Genomic DNA, 27584 nt, shown 5'->3' with positions numbered 1-27584 from the left:
CAACCCAGCCCTCCACATTAGTCTGAGTTTCTGCTGGGATGCAGCACTGGCCTCAAACAAAAGCAGAGCTGGGGCTGGAGAATCAGGGGCCCCAGTGGCCTCCTGGGCCGGCCTGCAACCCCAATCCCAGAAAGGGCCACTTGTGATGGACACTAGGGGCCTGGGTGTGGATGACCCTGTGGCCTGACCTGGGGGGCCCTGTGGCCACACGAAGGACTGGGTCTGTGTGGGACCACAGTGCAAGGCCGGCAGGAGACTCTCTGCAGACGGCCACAGCTGTCCTGGACCTGCTTCCTCCACAGCTGGAGCCTCTTTAAGGGGATGCCGTCATTCACGTATTCATTCATTCCTTCTTCAGCCAGTGTCTCCCCAACCCTGTGCCCAGGATCGGGGAAGGTGATGACTCCGACCCCATCAGGCACCAAGAGCCCCATCAAGGCAGGGAGAGAGGCAGAGACCACACAAGGTGTGACGTGCCATGGTGGAGAGGCCTAGGGCAGCCACCAAGGAGGGACCCCACGATTTCCTGCCTGGAGCCAGGGAAGGGCACCTAGCCAGGGACAGGGGGAGTCCCTAAGGGAGGGAGGGGCTGCACAGCCAGCTACTGGGCAGGGGATCACAGCACAGGGGATGGTGAGGCCTCATGGCCAGGACCTCACACATTGAACGTGGAGTGGGGCAGCTGGAGGCCAGTGCAAAGCTGCAGAAAGGGGCAGGTGCCCAGACGCAACCTTCGCAGGCCAGGCAGGTGGGGGATACTGGCATGGGGACAGTGTAACAGGCTTAAGGAAGCTAACTGGTTCAGTTGGGGGCCTACCAAATGTGAAAGAGGCCAAAGAGGCCAGGAGGCAACCAGAGCAACAGCTAAGGTGGCCCCAGAGGGCATATGTACAGGTCAGGTGAGGCCATGAGCTCAGAGCACTCAAAGGGCTGGGGATCCCCAGAGGGTCTGGGGCCTCTCACCATGGGAAAACCCAGCAAACCAGGGCCAAGACAGACCCAGGCCTGAGTCCTCCAGGGAACAGCCTCCATCCAGGCTGCTCTGGGAAGGGCCTCCTGTGGTTCAGGGGTCCTGAGCCCATGAGCAAAGACAGGCAGGGGGCAGAGGATGGCAATAACACTCTGGGAGGGAAATGCTGCCATCACTCCTGCCTCAACTTCCCCATAGAGCATAACCCAGAGAGAAGGGAGCCAGGGCCGCTTACACATGGCTGTTTCCCACCAGCCCAGCCCCCAAGCCTGGCTCCCTCCCCCAGCCTCGGGACCCTAAGATCTGGGCAGAGTCAACAAGAAAGCGGATCAGAGAGGAAGCACAGGCTTGAATCCCAGCTCTGTCGTGTTCCACCTTCTCTGAAGGGCCCTCATGGCATCGTGGGCCCCACAGGGTCTGCAACGCAGGCCCTGGCACAGCACCCAAAGCCCTGGTCCCCATGGATGCATCCTTCCCACACTTACTGCCCCTCACCCGGGAACCCTCAGAGGGCAGCACACCAGGGCATGAGGGGTCTGCCGACACCCAACGAACTCAGCAGCCGTGGGAACCACCGATGCATCTTTAATTCACAAATAAAAGCTGTAGCAAGATGTCATCTACACATTTGTACAAAGGTTCAGACGCCCTATACTATGCACGATCCTCAGAAAGTATGAGCCTGTCGTGCGGGGACGTCGCAAACACTGGCAGGATCATCCCTCGTCTGCACTCGGCAAGAAGTGCCTCCCAAGGCCCCCCACCCTGCTCAGGGTGCCCCCCACAGGGAGCAGGCCTCCCACAGCTGGAGAGAGCCTGGCCCCCAGGACACCTTCCCTAGAAAACCATAAAAACATAGATCATTTGTCTTCAAATTCCCACGGCAAATTCCGCATTTATGAGCAAAATGATATAAAAATATGAACCTAACAGAACCTTTACAAAACCCTATCCCCCTATCTCTGTTGTTGTCGTGGTGGTCTGTTTTGTTTTTTGCTTGTGGTTTTGGTAAAAATTCCTGCCGTGGAAGAGGCAACCTGTGCCTGGGGCTCAGCCCTTGTTAGCCGCCCTCAGGACAGAGCAGGTTCTCGGGAAGGGAGGGGACTCGAGGTCAGCCGTCCCTGCCCAAGAGACCCCGGGATGGATCTGCGTTGAGAACCCCACAACCCGGGCTCTGCCGAGAGGAAACCATTGTAAAAGAAAAGTCATCCTGAATCCTGAAAGACCCCTGGGGCACGCAGGTAAGTCCCGCTCCACAAAAACTGCTTGGTTGCAAAGAAGGCAAGACGGATGCAAACACAACGGCGCCAGCCCCAGGCCAGACAGGCGCAGCGGGGCCGGGCTGAACACAACTTCTGCTGGTGTCTCAAGTCTGTAGCACCAAATGCAAAAGGGAGAAAAGTCCAAATCAAGGTCAAAGGCACTTGCGTTGCTGTTGGGTGGTGACGGTCTTCTGGTCACTCTGGCACCCTCGCTCTGTCCACCGCGTGGCCGGCCCGCCCTCCGTCTCCTCTCCGAGACTCCCGTCCTGCACATAAACCCCTCTGCATCCTCCTCCTACAGCCCCCACCACATCCTCGCTCCATCCCACGTCCCGTCCTCCAGCCCCCTGCACACCCCATCCTGTCTGGTGCCCAGCCTCAGACGTCCACCTCCTGCGTCCCCGGGACGGCAGCACTGGCTGCAACGCTGATGTCGAAGCAGGTGACCATCATGACGTGCGCCTTGCACAGGTTCACGCACTGCTCCAGGGCTGCCGTGGCTCGCTCCAGGGCCACCAGGTACTCGGCCGACTCAGGCTCCAGCTCCGGGTCCACCTCAACTGGGAAGGGGAGGAGAGGGGAGGGGCACCTGTGTCAGGCCCGAGGCTGGGGGCAGCCACCTGGCCCCCCAGAGTCCCCAGGAAAGGCATCTTGGCCCGGCCGACCCTGCCTTCCAGCCTTCCCACCACGAGGTATGGGAGAGCAGGTACAGGAGAGCAACGGGGCTCGGGGAGGGGAGGGGAGGGGAGGGCAGGCGTCAGGGCACATGGTGGGCCAGGCTGGGTCCGTGGGCAGGCGGGACTCACACTGCTCCAGCCAGCGGCCAGGCTCCAGCATCAGCCGGCCCTGGGTCTCGGCCAGCTCCTCACACAAGTGCTCGTGCTTGGCCTGCACCTCCCGTAGCCGCTGCTGCCTGCGCTCTACCAACCGCAGCCTTGTACTGACACACGCCAGACCCTGGGAGGCAGGCCGGGTGGGGGGCTCAGGCATGGGACCCTCTCCCCAGAGACCCCCAGCAGCCCTGCCATGGCCCCCACCTCCCTTCACCTGCCAGACCTTGGCAGGCACACAGTGGGGCCCCAAGGGCGGGCAGGGGGCGGACCTGGGGCAGCCCACCCATGCCTGTCTGGGTCCTGGCACCACTCTAGGACCACCCTCCCCACGACTGGGGAGAATTCCAGCAGACAGCAGCAGTGTCCTCAGGACCCCCCAGCCACCCACCCACTGCCCAAGGAAAGTGTCGGAGCTGCCACAGGCGTGGGCTGGGCAGAGCCACTCTTACCTTCGTGTCCTGGGAGGGCTGTGGACAGAAAGTGAGGTCAGGAGCTGCGCGGCCACAGCCCCAGAGGCCTGATGAGCCCATCAGATGGCTCACTCTGCCATCTGTGACCAGGCCTCCCCACCAGGGCTCACAGACCCCAGCCCTACCTGGGTGGGGGCCTCCCTCGGGGTGGGGCGGGGCCGCTGAAGGCGCTCCACGTCGTCAATCTCGTACACCTTGATCTCAAACGGCTCCTTCAGGGAGCCGGCCAGGGGCGGGGGCAGGTCCACCCACTGCCCGGGGAGGCTGGGCTTGCGGCCCAGGGCAGAAGAGTCGGGCAGTGGGGCGGGAATGAGGCGCCGCCGCTGCAGACCTGGAACAGAGAGCCGGGCACAGGGTGAGCAGAGGCGGGGCCCAGTCCAGGCACAGCCCCTGAGGGGACGCTGAGGAGCCAGCCCAAGTCCTGACCGGGAGACCTTAGGGGTCCATTCCAGGAATCCTCAGCCTGGTGCTCTGCCCAGGGCAGGGAGGGAGCCGACCCCAAGCCAGGCCCACAGCTCTCGAGAGTGCCCCCACTTTCCCTGCCATGATCTGAGCAGTTCTGTCCCTTGGGGCAGCCCTGGTGGGGCCCTCCCAGGCAGCTGGACACTCGCCAGCAAGGCACCAGGCCCGGGACCCAAACCAAGTCCAGTGCCCCAGCCTGGCGACCCGTGCAGGGCTGCCCTTGTGCTCGCCCTGACACAGACTAGGATTGACCCCTGGGGCAGGGTTGGGCCACAGAAGGGCAAGCACAGGGTGTTTATAAACTGCAGAGGGCTGTGCACGTCCATACACAGGAAGCCCCAGGCGAGTCTGTAAACTGTCCAGGGCTGTGTGCGTCTGGGACCAAAGGCTGTGCCCGTCTGTCCAGCATCTCCTGGCCCTGTAAACTGTAGAGGGCCATGCACATCTACACACAGAAAGCTCTGTAAACTGTGGAGGGCTGTGCACAGCTACACACAGAAAGCCCGTCAACTGTAGAGGGCTGTGCACGTCCGCACCTACCTGTGGCCCTCTTCTTGGGGGACTTGAGGCTGCGGGTGCGGGCACCTGGGGAGGCAGCCCCACTCTCGCTCATGGAGTCAGGGGCAGAGGAGGCGCTGCCAGTGGCCTCGCTGTCACGCCGCAGACTCTCATAGCCGCTACTGCCACCACTGTGGTGGAAAAGGGCGGTGCGGCCCATGGCGGGCGGCAGCTCTCCACTCAGCACGCTGCTGTTGTCACTGCCATGGCCGCTGCTGTAGCGCTGGGGCCGCCGCGGGGCGGTCACCTTGCTGTAGGGTGAGGGCAAGGCTGGGCCTGGGGGTGGCCGCTCCTCCCCAACATTCACACCGCTGTCGTGGCCGCTGTCCGAGTCCGCTGAGCCCCAAGAGGAGCCACCTCGGCCCGGGGCTCCACTGGCCGACAGCTCATGGACGCGGCTGTGAGCAGCCCGGAGCGCCTGCTTGGTGCCCATGATGGTACCCCGGCCGGCCTTGGCCCCGACACTGGGCCCGGCCCGTGGGGCTGCTCTGGGACCGGCCACAGGGCCGCCAGGGCTCCGGCCCGGCACAGAACCCGCCGACAGCTTCCCCGAAGGCCCCAGAGCCCGCGACCCGCCAGCCACTAGGCTACGGCCCTTGCCTCCACCTGCAGGGGGCTTGGGGGCCCCCACAGCCTTGGCTGCGCCGCTCCTACAGGCAGGAGCTGGACTGTGTGTGGGGCTGGACGGTGGCACACCCAGCTTGGGTACGGCTCGGGGAGGCCGCCCAGGGGCTTCCCGGCCCTTGCTGCTGCTGTGCGCCAGGCCTTCGTACCGCTCCAGAGATGCGTGGCCGGCAAGACGATGTGCCGCTTCTACCTTGCTGGCCCGGGCCTTCAGGCTGGACGTGGCCCTGGGGACAGAGTGGTCAGCCCGGCTGCCGGGCCTGGGCTCCTCCTCCCCTCGAAGGACGGCAGCAGCCCCGGCACGCGGCAGGTTCACAGCATGGGGAGGCGCCAAGGCCGGGCTGCTCCTGTGCTCCAGGCTGGACTTTCTCATGGGTGGGGCCGGGGGGGCCGCCCCACTGGGCCTCGGGAGGAAGCCCCCCTTGGGAGCCAGACTCTTCTTGCTGGTGGGGGAGGCCTTCAGGCTGCCCGAGCAGGCCACCACCTCTGCCGGAGCATCCCCCCAGGATGCAGCTGGCACTGTCACACCCAGCGTGGTGGCACCCCTGCGCAGCGGTGGGATCCGAGCCACAGCCTCTGGCCTGCGGGCCGCCCTGGCTGCCACCTCACACCCGTCCACCACTCTCTGGGCACAGGCTAGCATCGCCTGGGCCTCAGGCAGCCGGGGGGAGCCAAGTGTGGGGCTGGGGGCCCTGCCGGCAAAAGCTGCCTGGACATCACACTCCCCTGTCCGGAGCAGCCACGGGTCCTCAAAGAGGCCTCCACGGCCAGGTGGGCTCTGGCCCGGGCGAGTGCAGCCCACACGGGTGGTGGCAGAGGCAGTCCTCGGTTTCCGGGGGAGGCTGGAGTGGATGGTCTGTGCTGCGGATGCCCCCTGCGAGGGCCCGGCCTGGGGCTCCCTGCTGGGTCGGGATGGGGCCACTGCAGCCACTTCCCCAGGGCACGGACCCCAGGTTGGCCCGGGACTGTCAGGTCTGTCTGGCTCCAGGAACCCAGAGCTGCCATCCCCCAAGGAACCATCCAGTGCAGGGGGGCCCCCAGGGTCAAGCCCTGCCAGCGAGTCGGGGCTGAAGGGGGGCTGCGGCGTGGGGCCACGGCTGTCGGCAGTACAGATGCTGACCTCGCTGAGCCAGGAGCTGATGGAGGAGCCGTGACTGCTGCCGGCCCAGGCCGCCCCCTCCAGGGGTCCCCCCTCAGGGGCCTGAGAGGTATAGGCGTCGAACTCATCGTTGATGCTGCTAATGATGCTGACCGGCCGGGATCCCGAGGCCAAGGCCCGCAGGGAGCAGTCGCTGTCGAAGCTAGCCAGGCTGGTGGGCCGCCCAGCTCCAGCAAGCCCTCCCAGGGACAGCTCCTCCACCACCGTGAACACCAGCTCGTCCTCGCCGTTGAGCTCCACAGGCCGCTGCAGGGTCACCGTGGTGGTGAGCAGGCCCCGCTCCGGACAGCGACTGCCAGCAGCCAGGCGGGGGCAGGTGGCCCCAGGAATCATCGGGGACCCAGCCACCTGCCCACTCATGCCCACGGGAGGGGTCCGTGCCACTCCATCAGTGCCCTCTCCCCCAGGCTCCTCTGGGGCTCTGCAGGCTTCCAGCAACTGAGGGGGTGGGGGAGCCGGGCTGGGCAATGGCCTCCTGCCTCCAACCACTGCGGCCTTTTCTGGGACCACCAGCTGGGGCCAAGCGCTGCCATCCTCTCTCTGGTCACCCCAGACAGTGGCCTTGCAGGGCTCAGGGGCACTCTGGGGGGTGTCTGGGCCAGAGCTGCCTCGAGGGGTGCTGGCAGCCATCGGGGTGCCCACGGCCTTCCTGGGGGACGCAGCCTCCGGTGGCGAGGGCTTCCGGCCCCCACGGGCAGGGCTGGCCTGAGCTCCATCGGTGCCACCTGGACCTCCTGAGGGACCCTCACTGCCGTCCATGCATTCCAGCCGCTCCTGCAGCTCCGCGAAGGTGCTGCAGCGGAAGTGGTCTGCGTCTCGGGGGCCCTTGGAGGGCCGGTGGCGGCTCAGGGCAGGGATGATGGGCACGAAGTCAGGCGGACCTTCATTGTCAGTGAGCTCCCGGTCTGACAGCGCTGCTCCACCAGGCCCCACGTAGATGACTGTGTCACAGGACTGCTCGCTGCTGGAGGAGTAATCGGGGTCGCCGGGCAGGCAGGGGGGCATGCGGTCGGGGTCCAGCGCCACAGTGCGTGGGTGGAAGGGCCGCAGGTGCGGGGGCCGACGGGCCCGGCCTTCCTCGCAGGAGCTCTCCCCGCCAGAGGAGCTGGAGGCGTACTGGGGAAAGAAAAGTGGAGCTGGTGAGCCCAGGCTCCCCTACACCCACTCATCCCATCCCAACCCCGCTTCCCCGACCCTCCCCAGAGCACAGGGCCAATGCTGTGGTCACTGAGATGAAAACCACAGCAGCCACCACCGACCATGTCCCGCCAAACACTGGGAGCGGTACTGAGTCTCAGGGGAAGAACCTAAGTGACCATTCTTAGCAACTTTACAAAGAAAACGGTGTTACCCCACACCGGGAGGGAACGGGAAGCTCAAAAGACAAGCATGCATGCCCAGGCCAGTGGCCCGGACTCACACCAAGGGCCGTGTAACCCCAGAGTGCCCCTAACTCCACCCTCTAGCCCCAGAGATGGGTCCCTAAGAAGTTCCTGTGGAGTTGGTGCGGCTCTCCTGAGCACCCCAGGGCCTGTGCAGGGGCAGCAGGCTGGAGTGAGGCCACCACAAGCTGCATACAGCAAGCCCCAAGGCATCCAGAGATCTCAGGCTGGGCTCCTCACCCCCCAGGGAGGGCCACATGGGCACGGTCTCATAACACCAGAACACACAGGACATGTACCCAGGCTCCAGGCTACCTGCTGCCCGCCCTCGCCCCAACCAGGCCAGCAGAGGCCTGCAGTGGACACAGGAGCTGGGAGGGCCCCGGGATGAGGTGGGCAGGAGGTGGGGAGCACCTTGGCCTTCTTCCTGCGCAAGCGGTGGATGCGGGCGGCGAGCTGCACGGTGCTGAGTGTCTCCGCGTGCTGCGCCGGTGCGTCCGACACGTGGGCAATCATGGTGGTGCGGCAGCCGGCGGTGGCCAGGGACTCACGCAGCAGCATGGTGAGCCTGTGGTCCCTGGGGGTCGAGGCGGTTCAGATGCCAAGGGTTTGGGAAGGGAACTTAGGGAAAGGCTGGCCAAGGGCAGCCCTGGGATGAGTCTCATTCCCACCCAGCTCTGGCACCAGCACAGCGTGGTGCCCCAGGCAGCCCACGGGCAGCAAGGCCTGTCAGGTGGTGGAGGAGCAAAGCCCTGAGGAGCTGGGGACCACAGCAGCACCGGGCACACCAGACACGGATTTACCAGGTCACCAAGGGGCCACCCTGGTCGGCACCTGCCCAGGCCCCACACTCACCGGTACGGCACATGCTTGGCTCCATTGACCAGGGCCAAGATGACGCTGCCCAGGGCCGACAGGGACAGACACAGGGGACCCCCAGCAGCCTCCCCGGCCCTGCCAGATGCCGCCTCACAGCTGCCCAGGTCGATGAGGTGCAGGCGGCTGCGGCCTCCGGACACTGGAACCGCAAGACAAGCAAATGATGGTGTAGCCAGGGGCCCCCAGACCCTGCTCCACAGCCCCACCCCAGGCCCAAGCAGGGGACAACCCTAGGGACATCCCCAGGGGCCACTGGATGACGGGCCCCTGTGCCTGGGTCTCCGCTGACACACGTCCCACAGGGGTCTGGGAGTGCGGGCGTGGCACCTACTTCCTCCCCGGCCGCACTTCTCCATTCGGTACTGGTAGACGTGCAGTGTGAACAACATGTGGGAGCTGCGTCGGGCGTCCTCACTGCAGCCCGCTCGGCTGGTGCTGCGGGCCGCCAGGGCCGCATCCAGGTAGAAGGCCGCCTTCTCGGCCGTGGGCGCCCGCAGCTCGCTCTGGTTCTGGAGCTGCAGGAAAGGCGGAGCCTGCAGTGTCTTTAGCAGCTCAGGGCCGAGCACAGCCCCCTCCCCCAGGGTGGGACAGTAGGCAGGCGCACCTGTGCCCCACACACGGGGTCCTCCCGCAGGTACACTCCCGGAGACTGGGCGTCCTGGAGGCTGCCAGGGGCCACCTCGGCCAGCAGGTCCCGCAGGCTCTGGTCACGCCCGCACACCTCCACAGCTGAGACCCGGACGGAGAAGCGGGTGCCCATCCTCTCCCTACGCTCCTCGATGAGCCTGAAGAGCCAGGAGATGGCGCAGGGCACGATGCCCAGGCTCTGCGGCGAGCTGTCCTTCCCGATCATGGTGTACGACTTGCCTGGGGGCCACGCAGGCGTCAGGCCCCACCACACACCATGCAAGGAGCCTTTATGGCTCCTGGGGTCCCTGGGGTCAACCAGGGGCACTGAGATCTTAGGGGCCTCTTTGGATCCATCCTAAGCCCTCTGCCTTTTAGTTCTGCAGGGGTTCAGCTTCCTCTCCACAAGCCCCTCACCCCATATGCCCACCACTGCCCATGTGTAGAACCAGCCTCCTTTCCCACCAGAAGCTGCCAACAACCACCATAATGAGGATGGGAGGGGGTGGCCAGCAGGACCCATCCAGGGTGGGGCAAGGGCACTTACCCAGGCTCATGTGGCCAAAGGAAAAAATGCAGCCATCAGCCCCGCTGACCACCGACTGGAGCACGTCGGCCACGGTCCCCGAGCAGACTTCGGCCTGGGGGGGCACAGAGAATCAGGCAGGTGCCAGGGCCCAGGGGCTGTGGCCCCTTCCTTCTGCCACATCTGTGGGCCTGAGGCGTCAGCCCACAAGGAGATTGGGCTGCACACCTGGGACCAAGGACAGGTCCCATGTGCACACGGAAAGCACAGAACACACAAGAACAGGACCCAGGACACACGCAGGAGGGACTGGCCAGACACGTGCAGACACACACCCGCAAAGCACAGAAGTCCGGCTGCCGAGGGCAGACCACCACGCGTGGAGAGATGCACACGCGGCCACACGGTCCACCGCTCAGCATGAGCAGGGAGCACCGGGCGCCCCCAGGGCCCAGAGCTCAACAGCTGCTCAGAAAACTTCCCCGGAGGGCGGGCTCCGGAAAACCAGGCCTTTCCCTGTGCACTTGGCCCAGAGCCTCAGCAGGGGCAGGTGGAGACACCCAAGGACGCTGGCCAGGTGGATGAGGGAGGTAAGCCGGCAGGCACCGCAGGCAGCGGGCCCCCCTTGCTCACTCTTCCTCTGCACCCGGCATGGAAAAGCAGGCGCAGATCTAACCCGTGTGCTGAGCCAGCAGCCCGGCTCCGGACCCCCAGGAGGACGCCCAGTCCGCCTGCCCGTACCTGCTCGGAGTCCTGGGGGAAGACGGCATCGAAGGCAAACATCTTGGGAACTGCAGCAGTGGCGGCTCGCCGGGGGCCTGCGCTGCCTGGGGGACCGGCGGTGGGATCATAGAGGATCACCTGCTTCTTCCGAGGGTCCACCTTCAGGAAGGACATGGCCTCGGCCGAGCGCTGGGCCCCCTGTGCGGGCCAGATCCGAAGCATAACCTTCACCTGGGGCAGAGGTGGGCGGCACCTGAGAAGCTGCCTCCGCCCAGCTGGCCACTAATTACAGGGCAGGAGGGGCCCAGCTCAGGAGGGGACAGCGGGCCAGGTCTCACACTGGCACCCCCACCGCAGGAATGTGGACACCGCGCCCCTGCTCCAGGCGAGAGCAGATCCCATGTGAGGTCAGCAGAGCAGAGAGAAGGTGAGAGAGGGCCAGGGAGAGGCAAGGCCTGTGCACAGCCTGTCAGCACTGAACGTGCGGCACAGAGAATGAGGGGGTGGCAGGCTCCAGGCGCCTCCATGAAAAGACAGACGGATGCTCAGGTCCTGCAGAGCAGCTCAGTCCAGGAAAGGGCAGGAGGGAGGAGCACAGCCCCCCGGCCCAGCCCCTGCAGGCTCTCCCCAGGCTGAGGTGGAGCACTTGGAAGATAAGGGAATGAACTGCCCCACAGAGGAGTGAGAGCCGCAGAGGGCTGATGCTGCCAGGGGAGCCATCCAGGGGCATGGCTGCCTCTGACCTGGGCCAGCTGAGGGAACCGAACCCTGGCACCCTGTGGCCTGCCGGACTAGGGTCAGCAGAAAGCAGGGGGAAGCCCATTCGCATGCAAACGGGGAGGGGCAAGACAAGAAGGATCCCATCCAAGGGAAGATGTAAATTCTGACGCCTCAGTCTCACCGGCCCCACTGCAGGCTTGGGGAGACTGAGGCCCGGGGGGCAGACTGAGGGTGGGGCTGGGCTTCCAGCCTGACCTCCCGAGCTGGCAGGGAACCAGGCAGCCCTGGTGCTGGGCAGAAGCAATGGTGTGTCCAAAGCACACACACACAGATCCCAAACTGGGCCCCACACGGGCACCGGAAGATCCTGACACCAACCCCAGCACCCTGAGAGGGGACAGATGCCGGGGAGGGGCAGGACCCAGGATACCAGAGCCCAGAGCAATCACTGCAAACACTCCGAAACCCACGCACAGGAGGGACGCCCCACACAGGTGGATCTGGTGTCTCGATGCCAGGAGGCAGCGGCTCCGACCCAGCAGAGGCTGCGCACACAAGGGCCACCCTGAACCAGGGCTCCAACGCAGGGCTGGAGACAGGCCCCATTTCCTGCTGGAGGACACCACAGTCCACTCTGCACTGATCTCTCTGATTTCTCCACTACAGCGTAAATCAAATTACCCGAGACGCATTTCAGAGCCAATATTTTTCACGGATTTAATTGTAAGTGACACATACATAACGCCGGCAAAATTGGTTTACCGTGGGTAGTTCGCACCAGGCGCCATCTACTCCCCCTGGGCACGGGGCACATTGATATGCAAGCTGCTGGAGTCGGGAGTGCCCGCTCTCCCGGGAGCAGCGTGAAGAAACACTTTTCTATTGTACTACTCAGAACCTGGGCTCCATTAGGCGAGAATCGATTCTTTGATTCCCCTGACAACGTGAACAAAACTATTTCATTTCCAGACGCCGCCGCAAAACAGACGAAAACGTGCACTTCCCGGTAATTTTTGGCAATTTTTTTTCCAGCATGAACTCCTCACCACTTCAGGAGCCAAATGGGTTCTGCAAATTTGAGAGAATTCCTAGCGGGAAGGAGTGACGTGGAGAGGCCCACGGTTCGGCTCTCAACACCTGCCGGCCGCCCTTTCCGCCAGCGGCATTAATCCCAGAACCGGCTCACAACCAGGAGGGAGGGGAGGGTGCGGGCCTCCCCAGGGAGGGGATGGAGCAGCCCACAGTGCGGGCACCGGCCATCTAGCCTGCCCCACACTGCCCTGGTCCCAGCCCAGGCCATTGTCTGCCGAGAGCGAACCCTGTCATTACTTCGGGGAAATGACAGGGTCTTTGCAGGAGAAGGCACAGCAAGTCTCTCCCCTAAATGTTCAGATATTACAAAGCCCTACTGAATAGCTGCCTGGTAGGGAAAAAACACATTTTGCATTAAAAAAGGGCTTCCAGCTCTGGAGAGGTAGCCCAGGCAGCGAGGGGGAGGGGCGCTGCTCAGCACCCACCCAGACAGGGATGTCTTTTTAATACCACAATGTGATGAATTATCTTAAGTAGCACATTAATGTCAGAAATTGAACGTAATCTAACTTCTTTTCTGTGACAATATTAAACGCCTTTCAGGCGGCATTTCTGACTATGTGACATTAGTGCTAATAACACCCGGGAAGCTGGGGGGTGTGGAGGGTGGAGGGGCTGGAAGGCTGGTGACCCAGGGCTCCTTGTTGCTGGGGAAGCACTGAGCGCTCCGGGGCAGGGCGGGGGTGTGACTGCCATGGAGAGAAGGGAGAAGCTCAGCCAAGGCTGCCCCCAGGAGGAAGTGGGGCAGAAGCTGTCCCCTAAGAAACGCGGGGCCCTGGGAAAAGTGCTGCGGACTCCTGAAGGAGCTGCTGACTCCTCTGCCCCCTGCCCCAACCAGATGGCACAAACAGGCTGAGTGCCAGGCCCAGGCCAGAGCCAGGGCCCCGATCCCAGGCCGGGCGGGGAACTTGGATGCTGCCTGCCCACCACCGCCCACACCTGACCTCGGCGTCCTCCCCAGCTCTGCAGCCCACACGGCCGAGGCAGCGGCCGCCTGGCCCACAGCACCCACCTGCCCCGTCTCAAGGGGACTGTTGAGGGTGGGGAGGACGCAGGGTCAGGACTGGGTCACGCCAGGACTGGCCTGGAGAGGTTGGGGGGCTCAAGTCACTGAAATTAGCATTCCAGGGGCTGCAAGTACAACGCTCACTACATCACTGGGCGGGCAGCGGGCAGAGCCCCCCGACAGCTGCACCACTGAGGGCAGGGCCGGACACACAGTCACTTAAAGCCCTTCCCCACAGCCAGCACGTTCAGAACCCTCCCACTAGCCTGCCACCTCCCGAGCTCTAACAAAGCCCCAAGGTGTGGAGGCCCCTGCAGGACTACAGAGCTGTGAACGTCAAGCAGGCTGTCACCAGGACCGCGGGGGCGGGGGGTGCTCCTGGCACCCTAGACCCGGGGCAGCTAGGGCAGTGGGAGGGGCCTGTGGCAGCCCCAGACCCAGGGACAGGGGCCTTCTGTCAGGGGGTCTCCAACGTGGGCACAGAGTCCCCTCCAGACCCTGCCCCTGGGGAGCTGAACCCCTGGGAATCGTGGTCCAACTGAGTCCAGAAGGGCACGGAGCCTGATGGCCCACATGGGGCACAGAGCCTCCAAGGCCTCCTCTGGGCCTGGAGGCGCCAGGCAGTGCTTTCGGGGTGCTGGCGGGAGGGGGCTGGCTGCAGAGCAGGCAGAGGGGCGGGAAAAAGCCACAGGGGGCACACACAGAGCTGTGTGACTGGCTTCCCACCCTCCACGGGCCCATGAACGAGGCACTGCCAGCTCCCAGAAGAAGGCAGGGCCACCATCCGGCCAGGGGCAGGTATTTCTCCAAGATTTGGAGGGCACAACCAGCAAGCCACAGGCCCCAGGCTCAGAGCTCCAGGGGCAGCCAGGAGCCAGCCTGTCCTATCACTGATGGAGACCCTGTGCCCTCCACAGGCTGCAGCCTTCCCATCTGGAGCGCGGCGCCAGAATCAACCTATCACACATCCCCCTCTCCCACAGCAGGGGCCCGCCTGCACACGGTGACTCTGGAGAGCAGAGAGCCCCCTCCTGCCCCCAGCCCCCTCAGGGCCGCGTCTCAGTGGAGCCTTCGTGAGGGGCTTCCCTGAATCAAACCCAATCCTTAGTCCCTGGGAGCCCCGTGACCTGGCTGTCCCACCCCACGATGAACCTAGCACGTGCCCCTGGGACCCCTAGGACGCGCCACTCCCCGCCCATCCCCTCAGTCCCAGCCCAGCACAGGCTCCCAGGCGCCCTGCTGCCACCTGGGCCTCAGTCTCCCCATGGCACCCCACTGACCACTCTTATCCAACCCAGAGAAGGAAGTGGCAGCCCCTCCACTCCCACGCCCCTCCTGCATCTTCTCAGACGCCCCTGGCCTCCCCACCCAGGGCCCCGAACTCGGGGCTGCGTCTACCTTCCCGATGCTGCCAGGGTTGTCCTTGGTCTTGGAGGCAGCCCTGAGCAGGCAGGGGGGCGCCGGGGGCGGCCACAGCTGCAGGACCCCACTGAAGTCGGTGGGGTAGGTGGAGGCGCCGCGGGTGGCTGGAGGTGGTGGCGGGTGGGGCTTCTTCCGCTTGGAGGCCAAGCTGAGCTTCTGCACAGCCCTGGGGAGGAGAGGCAGAAGCAGGATCAGTGGTGGGTGACAGCAGCTGTTCCTGTCACCCGCCTGCGAGTCACCAGGCGGTCCCACCCGGGGACCTCATCAGCCACCATCCCAGGAAACACAGCCCAAAATGTGGCTGGGAGGCCTGCACTTCATTCCTGCAAATGGATGGTTCAGGCTGGGGCCTCCGTGGCGTCCTTGCCCCAGGGGCTCTGCCCAGCATTCGGACCAAGCTTGTGACAGGGTCCAGACCCACACAGGCTGAGCGCCCCTCCGTGCACTCTGCACCGAATGCCATCCCCCACCACGGGCTGTGCCCTCATCCCCCACCACGGGCTGTGTCCTCATCCCCCACCTGCAGCTGCCGTGGGGGTTGGACAGTGAAAGCTGCTCCCACCCGATGCCCAGACTGTGGGCAGCCATGCACAGCTGTGACCCGGGCACGTCCACCTGGCCTGCCTGTGCCTCAGTTTCTACATCTCCAAAGTGGGATGAGGTGACAATGGAGACGTCTGTGTGGCCCTAATGAACTGACACACTCAGGGCACCCAGCACAGTGCCCACATACAGGAGGGGCTCAATTAATGCTGCCATCAAGATGACCGCGCCCCAGGCCCCAGGTGAGGCTATCTCGCCCCTTGCCGTACGCCGAGGCCCTAGAGCCATCCTGGAGCCACTGCCCCACTCCTGGGCCCCTGTGGCCCTTCGCCACTCAGGGCTGCTGGGAAGTGCCCCCGCTGCCACCCTGCCCCTCAGCCAGGGTGAGCGCCTCCCTACCCCACAGTCCACCCTGAGGCTCAGCCTTGCCCCAGCACCTCCAGGGCTGCGGGATTCCTGCACCCACAGTGCAGGACTCCCAGAAGGTGCGGTCTCCCGAACCCTCCAGACCACAGGACCTCCCAGGGAGAGGCTGACACTTGGGTTTAACACACCCTCCAGGGGAGGCCAGTGCATGCTTGGGAGCCACTGGGGCGGACTCCCAGGAGACCTCGACATGCACACCCTACAGAGACACACACAGACACCCAGAAACACACACATGCATACAAAAACACAGAGACACATGCATACAAAAACACACAGACACATGCATACAAAAACACACAGAGACACATGCATACAAAAACACACAGACACATGCATACAGAAACACACAGACACACATGCATACAGAAACACACAGACACACATGCATACAGAAACACACAGACACACATGCATACAAAAACACACAGACACATGCATACAGAAACACACAGACACATGCATACAAAAACACACAGAGACACATGCATACAGAAACACACAGACACACAAGCATAGAGACACAGACACACACATGCATAGACACACACACATGCAGAGACACAGAGACAGACACACACACATGCATACAGAAACACACAAAGACACACACATACATACAGAAACACAGACACACACATGCATAGAGACACAGACACACACACACACAGAAACACAGACACACACAAGCCCATAGAAACACACACATGCATACAGAAACACAGAAACACACACACACACATATGCATACAGAAACACACACACAGAAACAGATGCACACACAGACACATGAACACATACAGAAACACACACAGAGACACACACACACACACATGCATACAGAAACACAGAAACACACACACACACATATGCATACAGAAACACACACACAGAAACAGATGCACACACAGACACATGAACACATACAGAAACACAGAGACACACACATACACACATGCATACAGAAACACAGAGACACACACACACACATGCATACAGAAACACAGAGACACACACATACGCACATGCATACAGAAACACAGAGACACACACACACATGCATACAGAAACACAGAGACACACACACACACACATGCATACAGAAACACAGAGACACACACACACACACATGCATACAGAAACACAGAGACACACACACACACATGCATACAGAAACACAGAGACACACACACACATGCATACAGAAACACAGAGACACACACACACACACATGCATACAGAAACACAGAGACACACACACACACACATGCATACAGAAACACAGAGACACACACACACATGCATACAGAAACACAGAGACACACACACACACACATGCATACAGAAACACAGAGACACACACACACATGCATACAGAAACACAGAGACACACACACACACACATGCATACAGAAACACAGAGACACACACACACACATGCATACAGAAACACAGAGACACACACACACACACATGCATACAGAAACACAGAGACACACACACACATGCATACAGAAACACAGAGACACACACACACATGCATACAGAAACACAGAGACACACACACACATGCATACAGAAACACAGAGACACACACACACATGCATACAGAAACACAGAGACACACACACACATGCATACAGAAACACAGAGACACACACACACACACATGCATACAGAAACACAGAGACACACACACACACATGCATACAGAAACACAGAGACACACACACACACATGCATACAGAAACACAGAGACACACACACACACACATGCATACAGAAACACAGAGACACACAGAGACAGACACATAAAGACATATAGAGACACACATACAGAGAGACACAGGCACACAGACACTCTAGAGACACACACATACTCACACAGAGACAAGGATACGGAGAAACAGAAAAATGCAGACACACACACAGAAATGCACACACACACACAGAAATGCACACACACACACACACACAGAAATGCACACACACACACACACACAGAAATGCACACACACACACACACAGAAATGCACACACACACACAGACACGCACACATACAGACACACAGACACACAGACATGCACACACACAGACACGCGCACACACACACACAGACATACACAGATGTACAAACACAGACATACACACGCAGACACGCACACACACACCCACACACATACACATACAGATGCACAAACACACAGACATAAACACGCACACACCCCCCACACACACATACAGATGCACACATGCAGACATACACACGCAGACATACGCAGACACGCACACACAGACACGCAAATACACTCATACACATACACAGATGCACACACACACACGCAGACATGCACACATACACCCACACACACAGCGATGCACACACACAGACATACACATGCAGACACACACACACACATACACACACAGATGCACACACACACACGCAGACATGCACACGTACACCCACACACACAGCGATGCACACACACAGACATACACATGCAGACACACACACACACATACACACACAGATGCACACACACACAGACACACACGCAGACACACACATACACAGATGCGCACACACACATGCAGACACACACAGGTGCACAAACACACAGACACACACACATGCAGACACACACACACACAGAGTGCAGGCCCGCTGCGCCTGAGCCTTGGCTGCGCTAACCCTGCTGCTGGGGATGTGTCCCCAGGTCAGGTCACTGGGCCACACCCACTTATTCCCTGGCATGGCTTCTCTGTGGCCCACCCACCCCACCCCTGCAGGGCCCCACACCCTCCCAGCACATTTTCTGCTGCAGGCACCCAAAGCCCCTACCCCGGCTTGTGGACCCACCAACACAGGGACACCAGGACGCCACAGGGGTGCACGAACACACACACTGGGTGTCCCAAAAGGAGTGCTGCCATGCGGGCCAGAGGCCAGGATGCCACCCGGCGAAGGGTGTGGTGAACTCTGCCCACTGGTGCTCTCCTGACCCACCTTGGGCTCCTCTGTCCCCTAACGTGCCCCACGCCGCCCACAGCCCTCAGTCTCTCAAGTCTATCTTGACTCACTAAAACTGACCGCAGTGTGGAAGGACCTGCACCCCAGAGCCGGGCCCAGCCTCTCGCGGCCCCCACTGCGGCGGCTGCAGCGCCGGCGTTTTGCTTAACTTCTTTCATCTTGAATAGGAGCTGTCTTTTAAGAGACCCCAGGGACGGCGTTCCTCCTAGTGAGGTGTCATCATGGAAAATAAAAGTAATCTACGACACATGGTGGAGTCCTTAACAGGGCGGTGGCAGGCGGTGCCTGCAGCCACCCAGGCAAGACATGGAGCTTGGTTGGGGGGGGGCGCGGTGCCAGGAGTAAGAATCCCAGGAACCAAACCCAGGGCTACCCAGAAGCCCTGGTCGTTCCAGGTGTGGGAAGCCCGCCACCGCGGGGACCTGGGTTCTTTGCCCACAGCTGGAGGTAGCAACGGCACCTGCGTCCTGGGGCCCAGGCCTGTGTGCCTGAGACCCCTGGATTTCACCTGGCGTCACCAGTATGTACCCCACACCGTGCCAAGCCTCATCTCTGTAAACCTCACAACTGCCCTGCAAGGAAGAGGCCCTTGTCCCCTCCTCACCCAAAGATCACTCACACAGCAGATCAGGGACAGGGTGGAGGCCGACACAGTTGCCCACGCTGTCTGTGTGTCTGTGCGCCTGTGCGTCTGTCCACAGGGCAAGAAGCCCGGGCAGAGGGGAACGCTGGGAAGTGCAGGGGACAGAGCCACAACCCAAACCTCAAAGTGAGCCCCCAGAGGGGCAGAGAGACTGGGCAGGGGCCCGGGCAAGGCCAGAGGCAGGCAGGCAGGGCTGCATCTACGCGTGTAAGGGCCTGGGTGGGAGAAGGCTTGGATTTCACCATTGTCTGCTCTGGGGTTCTTCCTGCCTACCCACCACCCCAGCCTCAGCCTCCTGTTCCAGACCCCCCACCCCACAACCCTGGGTTACACCTCAGCTTCCAGCCAGCCGCCCACAAGGGAAGAAGCTGCAGCCCTGCTCTGGAAAACATCTACATCTAGCAGGCAGGACAGGGACAGGGCTGCCCCACCCCGCTGCCTGGTGCTGCCCCAAGGCTGGGACCCCAGGTTTCTCAGGGCATGGAGGGAGGAAGGGTAGGGCCCTGAGGTGCAGGTGGGAAGCCCCCCAGCCTGCCTGGACAGGCGGGGCTGAGGATGGTCCCCACGGTGGCCCCTATAAGGGACAGGGAGATTCCCTGCACCCCTTTACTCCTCTGGAAATGGATGTAGGGGGACACCCAGCACAGGCCCTCACTGGAGGGCGTTGGCTCGGCCTCAAGTGGACGGGGAGAGGTCACGCCCACCCAGAGCCAGCTCCTCAAACCTCCCCTGCAGCCCCTCCCTAGGCTGGGTGGGGTCAGGGTACCAGCTCTGACCCAAGGCTGTGGGAAGTAGGGCATCGGCACCCACACCCCCAAGCCTCCAGGGGACATGGAGCACCGGAGACTGCAGCAGCACTTGGAGAGGCCAGAGGGATACTGGGGCTGGAGCCTTAGGTCTGCAGAGGCCAAAACCAGGCTGGTGCTTTGCTCCATCAGCCATGCGAAAGGCCACAAGGGCTCTGCCCTTCCAGTGACCCTCCCAGGAGCCGGCGCCTCCAGCACAGACCTCAGGTGTGCCTGGGCCACAGCAAGCACACCCAGGGCCCAGGCTGCCTAGACAGAGGCTGGGACCCGGCGTCTTCTGCGGTTCCACCAGCCCTGGAAGTCTGGAAGGTTGTTTGCCGCACATCTTCACCCCACAATCTGACCTAACTTGAGGCGCCCCCTCCTCCTGGGGCCCATCGCCAACACGCTGCACCCCAGCCCTGGGCCCTCCCAGTGCCTGCTTTTACGGGGTTACCTCCCTGGTATGACTCAAAGGCCTGTCACTGCGTTAACGAGGCCCCAGAACGGGCATTCTCCTTTGATGAAATTCAGGTCCCCATGGAAACACCCGTCAGACACAGCAGCCCCACCTGGCTACCATGCCTGGGTTCAACAGCCCTTGAGGGCCGCCAGCACGAACTTACTTTCTGAGCAGTGGGGGCTGTCTCCCCCAGGCTACGGCAGACACCACCCACACCCAACACTGCCAGGGAGCAGCAGCCCTCAGTGCGCAAGTCTGAGGGGTTTGACTCTGAAGGGAAGACTCAGAAAAGCAGGAACTTCACCTGCATAAACAGCCCCCATCTTCACAAGCCACCTCCTCCAGGAAGCCTGCCCTGATGCCGAGATGGGCGTCCCCAGCCCCTGCGCCTCCTGCTTCTATAGAAACTACCCCCTGCCGTGAGACACCAGTTTACACAGCTGTGTCCCTCCCAGCAGGGGGTCTGGGGCAGATGCTCACAGAAGACCTCAGAATATGCGTGATTGAGGATGAACCAGAGAGCAGGCTCCTGAGCGGCCCCCAGAGCCACCGGGTGTCCTGCTGCAATCCCACAGCCTTGCCTGAGCTCACTGGCCCTGGCCATCGATTCACGTCAACAGAAAGGGAAATATTTCCCTTTTTACAGAGAAAAATCACCTCTTCCAAACAAGAGGGTAATTTCACAGGCAGTTGGTCTTGATGGCAAGGCCCTTAATTACCCCAAGGAGACACACGAGCCTGTTCTGTCGCGTGCAAGAATTAGTTATGGCCAACCCAGAGATTCCACACTGGGCCGTGTGGGGCTGCTGGACTAAGCCCCACCCTCCCTACTCCACCTCACCCCAGGGACACCTGCCACCTGCCAGACCTGCCTCACCAAGGAACCAGGGCAGGCGTCGGGGGACCCCAGCTGGGTCCTGCAGACCTGCGAAGGGGACCCTGGACCCCAGCTGGAGGCAGCTGGGGCCTGAGGCCAGGAAATGAGGCATCAGCCTCTCCAACTCCCAGCCCTGCTGTGGCCTGCACTTCCTGTGTCCTGGATTTTCAGCCACAGGCCAGAAGACAGGTGGGGGGGCATCTCCCCAGACAGTGCCTTCCATGTGGGTCCCCAGCTAAGCCTCTGGGGAGTGCACCGCCCCCACTAGGCGCTGTACTTCTGCTGGGTGCCAGCCTGACCATCCATGGGCCTGGGCATCCAGGCAGACACCGGGGGGCTCTGCTGAGGCCACAATGGGGTGAGGAATGGGGGGTTTGGGTACCTGCGTGTGCCATGAGGTGCCCCCCACCAGAGGGAAGCAAACTCCTTTAGCAGTTTTTTCGAAGACATTTGATTTGGGGTCTTGGAGGGGACCCCCGTACCAGCATGGCAGCGAGCAGGTGAGAGTGTGATGGTGGAAGTACCTCAGAGGAGGCACTGCAGAGGCTCCCAGTGCCAGCACAAACCAGTGGGGCCGCAGACAGTATCATCAGAGTTGCCAGAGCCTTCGGGGGTCACCGTAGCCTTCGGAAAACTCCTAACCCTGGGGGCCACCCGGTCCACGCACCCCACCTTTCTGAACACTTACTGGGCCAGCATGCCAAGCTCTATCACAGCTGCGCGGCCTCAGTCCCTGCAGCTCCCCTAGGCCCCACCCACGGGGTAAGGGCACGGGGCTCAGCCCCTGCTCTATCTATGCCCCTGTTAGCATTAACGAAACCCAGGCACCCAGGCACCCATGGGATCACTGCACATCCCAGCTTCCCAGTGTGGACATGAGGAGTCCAGAGGCCATTGGAAGGATCGGGGGCAGCCTGAGGCTGGTGTCCTAGCCAGGGTTGGGGCGCTTGTGGGCAGCAGCAGAGTTGAGACTCCCTAGGCCCAGAAGATTCAAAAACCCAAACTCCTGACGTCTACCCCATTCTGTCCCCACTTGGCAATGCTGCCTGCCAGACTCCTACTTAACCCTCAAAGCCCGCTCCCTGAGAGACCACTCTGCCCCGGCTGCTGCACGGGTCCCATGCTGCCATCTAAGGCTGCCTCCACAGAGGTGCCCCTCGTCCCTCCAGACTGGAAACTTCCCAAGGGCAGAGCAGGGGCTGGAGTCAGTGCCACCCCCTCCCGGGTCTTCTGCAAGGGTGGAGGTGGGAACACAGAAGGTACCCTCAGCACGTGCCCAAGAACCCTGGGGTGGGGGCTGAAGCTCCACTGTCTCCTAGCGGACTCATCCCCACTCAGAGCCACGCCCACATCCACAAAACCCAGGAGCAGACACTCCCTCTGATCTCACCCCGAGGGCTCAGGGTACTGCAGTCCCACTGGAGTCACCCAGTTGTGGGTCACCCACCACTGACCCCAGCCCACGTCAGGCACCCACCGACGGGGCCCACCTGCCAGGACGTCCGCCGCCACAACCTGACCCACGGCCTGCCACCTGCAGTGGCCTGGCAGGAGCCGCTGAGACCCAGGGTGCCTAATAGGCTGGAAGTAATGGCGGCGGCAGCACCCCCCGCCTCGGGAGACCCGCCTCTGGGTCCCCAGCCTGATGCGCTGGTTTCTATGGTAACTTCCCAAGGTCAGCAGGCAGCGAGGCTGGGGAGCGGCACCAGCCTCAGTTCCCAAACAAAAGGCAGCCAGGGCCGCTCTGCTGGAGTCCAGGACACCAACGAGCCAGGCTGGGGGCCGACACCCTACCCCTACTTCCTAGGGTCAGGAACTCTCCTTGGGCACCAGGGGGCTTAGCATCAAGGATGGGGGGAGCTCTGAGCACTGCAGCTTCCTTTTCTGGAAGTCTCCACGTTTCAAATCCTCCTGCCAAACAGGACCCAAAGGAGCATGGCCACAGGCCCGTGCCCAGTCCGGCCGCACAGGGCCTTTAATTCAGGACTAGGCGGGTTGTGACGGGGTGAGCTGGCACACACACGGGGGACCCCAGAGCAAGCTGGGCAGGACCCCCATCTGCTCCCACCAGGGTCCCCACCCGCCATGCTCTCGGCGCCTAATTGGGGTGGCGCTGAGGCCACACTCGTCACGTGCGCGGCCTGGCTGGGCTCCAATGCGGTGGTGTGCTCATCAGCCCTCAGCCCGGCGCACGGCGTGCGACAATGCCCTAATCATATGCCCCGTCACTCTGCAATCAGACCGCACAGTCCCCAGGGCCGGCGCTGATAAGACGCCCTCGTCTCTGGCCGTCGGGTGTGATGCATGTTCAAGCTTATCAGCACCCGCGCGGGGCTGCTAATGGGACAGTGACCCTCGGCTGGGCCTGCCATTACCAGGCATTATGGCAATTACATCCTGTGATCCGCATCCTTACACCCAAGGATAAGAGAGGGCTCTGCCACGGCTCCCCAGGACCAAACGCCCTGCCGGGAAGGGCCCAGTGGAAGCTCCACGCCATGCCCCTCCATGCCGACTCCCCCTCCCCACCTCTGCTCCCCTGTTCCCTCTGCCTGGCCCACCACATCCACAACAGCAGTCGGTCGAGGACCTGGTGCCTGTGGGGCCTCAGGCTTGGCATTCTGGCAGTGGTGGGGGTCAGCAGAGGGGGAGCACAGAGAAACCAGGCACCTGAGCTCACGGCCTGGGAAAGGAACCAAGTGATGTCAGACACAGTCCCCCAATGGGGGATGCCCTGGTGGAGCCGGACCTGCCAACCAAAAGCCCGACTGGCACTGTGGGCACCCACTCAAGCCCCTGCTGCCCCTCCCCTCGTGCTGCCCTGAAGACCGGCCTTGTCATCTCTGTGGCCCCAGCCTGCACCTGCCCCGAGCAGCCCCCAGTGTCCACAGCTGAGCTGCCCCACTCTGGGCCAGCCACATTCTCCGGGCTTCACACACATTTTCTTGCTGCAGTCACAGCGACTCTATGAGGAAGAGCCCAGCTGATGGGAGGAAACCCAGGCACAGAGAGATTAGGTGATTTGCCCAAGATTGCACAGCTCAGAAAAGGCAGGGACCAGGCTCCAACTCAGGCAGGGTCCTGGCCACAAAGCCCCTCCTTGGCAGTGCTCCCCCAAGGGTGAGATGCCCCCAACATTTCTCTTGACACCCACAGGACAAGTGCTGTCCTGGCATGGGGCCCAAGAGGCCAGCAGGCTGCGAGCAGCTCAGCAGTTGCATTCTGTGCAGCTCCCCATCCACTCATCTTGGCAGCAAGCACGCCCGACGTCCCCCAGGAACGGCCCACAGGTCCCCAGGGGCTCAGAGCCGGGGCCATGGGGCCCCGCCCATGAGGCTACCCAGGAAACCCCAGGACATACCTTATGAAGAAGGAGGCTGCAGCTGAGGGGCCTGTGGAGCCCCCCACCGAGCCCGGGGTGGGGGTGACCAGAGCAGATGTGCAGGCCCCACCACGGCCCCAGGCCTTCGACAAACCATCAGGGCCCGCCACGGGGGGGCCTTCTCGGACCGTGTCTGCCACCGCCACGGCCGCCACCGCTGCCTCGGCCTGGAGGGAAGGAGAGAGTGCGTATGAGGAACCCAAGGGCAGAGATACCACCGCCCCTGGCACCTGGAGTGGAAGAGACAGGCCTGGGTACCCCAGAGCCCAGCACATTCCTGGAGGCTCTGCACCCCCAGGGCCCAGCCTGTGAAGCCGGGAAGGCCCCAGAAATCAGAGCTGGGAGACAGGGCCAGTGCGGAAGGCCTGCCTGGGCCCTGAGGTCACAGCCCCGGCTCGGGGTGTGTGGGTGCTCTGCCCCAGCAGGACTCCTTGGAGGCAGAGAGGGAGGCAGACGGTGGCCCAGGAGCCAGACTTTCTGCCTCTCCCCCATCAAGCTCCAGAATCGCAGTGACCACACTGGTCAAGACCGATGGACACAGACCCCCCACCCTCTCACCCCTGAGCCACCCGGGAGCACCCAGCGGCATAATTCGAGAAGAAACCACAATAACTATTTGGCAGGAGCACTAATTGCCCCACGTATGGTGATGTATGGCGCTCCCTCATCTGAAATACTACCCTGGCATTTCCAACTCATTAGCTCAAATAAATCCCAGAAAGGGAGGCCGCCTCATAATGAAGCACAAACGTAATTAAATGTCCGGGACAGCCCAGCAAACACGAGCTCCACCTCCACACGTTCCGTTCCCAGACACGTGGGACCCTCAGGCCAAACCTGGCCCTGGGCTGCGTGGGGGGATGCAACCTCAGGCAGGGCAGGGAAGGCAGCCTGCTTCAGCCTGGCCACCCCTCGCCCCGGCCGCCCGCCCCAGGGGCCCACTGCCCCAAGCTCTCCAAGGACCCCCTTAAGCACCATGGCCTGGTCAGGTCACAGTCACCCGGGTGCCAACCGTCATTCGGCCCCAAGTGTCCAATCAATAACCACTGCCCGAGGTGTCCTTTGTGCCCAGGCTGGCAGAGGACTGGGGTCCCCATGCTGAGGGGACGTGGGCTGGTCTGGAGGGCCCAGCATCCTCAGGGTGTCCCAAGTGGCACAGGTCAGAGGCCAGGCATGGCACATCAGCAGAACAAGTCACTCCAGGACCTGGGAGGGACACTCCAGACAGAGGCCCTGTCGTCCCAGACAGTCTCCTTCCTCACTACCATGGAGGGGCTCACTCTGCCCAACCCATGGCCGGCACCAGCTTCCAGGCCCCTCCCGGGACCTGCAACAGAACCAAGTCTGCGAAAGGAAGTTCACAGAGAGCCCCAAGACTTAGGCTGGATGGAAGCTGGGTGCCCTCCCAGGCCCTAGGCACCAGCCACTCCTCCGGGGCTTCCAGAAGGACTGCCCAGTAGCAGAAAAGGGCGAACCTGGGACCTGGAACAGCTCACTAGACACTGTGCCAGCACACCACACCCCACTACCAGCCTGCCGGCCAGGAACTCCTATACATCCCTCTGAACCCAGCCCGGCCAGCCCTCTCCTTCTCCAAGCCACCCCCTCCCCTCAAATGTGAATTCTATGTCATCACTTAATGTGTGTGTTCCTTATCAAAGGCCTAAACTCCCTTGCTAAACAGACAGGAAACAGTTATCTTTAAAGTTACAATGTTAACAGCAGCTCCTGAGTCCCCCAAGCAGAGCTGGGTCTGGTTGAGCACACCTGGGCATGGCAGTCAGCACCCAGGGCCAGTTCTCCTGGGGGCCAGGGTCGGGGTCGTACCACCCACAGCTAGCGCGGCACCCACAGGTGGCTGGTCGCGATGGCACCACCGTGGGGCCACATTTGGCATCCTGGGCCAGGCCCAATCACAGTGTCCAGTGAGGCACCAGGATACCCTGCCTCCCCCACTGGACAGGGGCACTGAGGCTGGAGGGGCCACAACAGGGACAGAGCTGCTACACCACAGCCCACCCGGCTCCTCCGCCCTCTTCCCACAGGGCCCGAGCCCTCCCCCATCTCAAGCCGGCCTCTCCACCTCCGGCCAGAAGGCTCCGGCCCCGCCCAGCAATGGTGCAGGCCTGCGGCCAGCTGGGCCTCCCCACACTGACCTGTCTCAGGAGTCCGGCACGCGCCTCGGCTCCACCGTCCCACGCGCTGCCGGGACACCGCCCCATCCGCCGGGACGGCCACTGCCAATTCCTGCCGGAAGCAGAGCCCGGGCATGCCAAAAGAAGCCGTCTGGCAAAGCGAGAGCCGGGGGCGGGGGAGGACGGCGAGAGGGAAGACCACAACACGGGGGCAGAAGAGAGGGGGGGCGGGCGGCCAAACAGAACGTGTGATGGAGGCGCCACAGCAGCAGCGGAAGGAAAGGCAGGAGAGAGGGGAGCGTCAGGCCGAGGGGCGCAGAGCCAAGGGCCCCAAGCATAGCCGCACGGGACCCACCCCAGTGGGAGCTTCCTAACCACAGCAGGCACCAGGCGGCCAGCAGAGAGCACCTGCGACCTCGGGAACACCAGGGTTCCATGGAACACAGTTTAGGAAACGCCAAGCTAACCCTCTTCTCAGGAGCCCTCCAAGCCTAAACGCATCTGTAAGGTTCTGGCCCGCGAAAGACACCAGCCCCCCAGATAAATGCTTCACTGGGTGCTATTCTGTGCTGAAAAGTCG

The 27584-nt window shown here is 62.2% G+C and overlaps 1 protein-coding gene across 8 annotated transcripts in view; it reads right to left on the bottom strand.

The window, feature by feature from the left end:
* Positions 1-1535: 1535 nt before the first annotated feature.
* KIF26A (kinesin family member 26A) overlaps positions 1536-27584 on the bottom strand; it is a 44538-nt gene continuing 18489 nt past the window's right edge. For 2 of the 8 annotated variants that reach the window (XM_077941898.1, XM_077941896.1), the window contains exons 4-16: positions 27026-27155; positions 24849-25036; positions 14692-14881; positions 10494-10706; positions 9774-9867; positions 9204-9466; positions 8931-9114; positions 8576-8738; positions 8135-8297; positions 4538-7454; positions 3661-3866; positions 3039-3213; positions 1536-2792 (exon numbers count right to left, since the gene is read on the bottom strand). In XM_077941898.1, the coding sequence (XP_077798024.1) occupies positions 2611-2792; positions 3039-3213; positions 3661-3866; positions 4538-7454; positions 8135-8297; positions 8576-8738; positions 8931-9114; positions 9204-9466; positions 9774-9867; positions 10494-10706; positions 14692-14881; positions 24849-25036; positions 27026-27091 (5004 nt within the window). In that variant the 5' untranslated portion in view covers positions 27092-27155 and the 3' untranslated portion in view covers positions 1536-2610. Of the gene's footprint in view, positions 2793-3038; positions 3214-3649; positions 3867-4537; positions 7455-8134; positions 8298-8575; positions 8739-8930; positions 9115-9203; positions 9467-9773; positions 9868-10493; positions 10707-14691; positions 14882-24848; positions 25037-27025; positions 27156-27584 lie in introns of all 8 variants that reach the window. The other 6 variants (XM_077941892.1, XM_077941895.1, XM_077941893.1 and 3 more) reach the window with 4 other exon arrangements.

Source organism: Macaca mulatta, chromosome 7 (assembly GCF_049350105.2).
Source record: "Macaca mulatta isolate MMU2019108-1 chromosome 7, T2T-MMU8v2.0, whole genome shotgun sequence".
Lineage (NCBI taxonomy): Eukaryota > Metazoa > Chordata > Mammalia > Primates > Cercopithecidae > Macaca > Macaca mulatta.
Note: the sequence above shows the minus strand (reverse complement) of the source record. Positions and strands in the feature narration are given on the sequence as shown.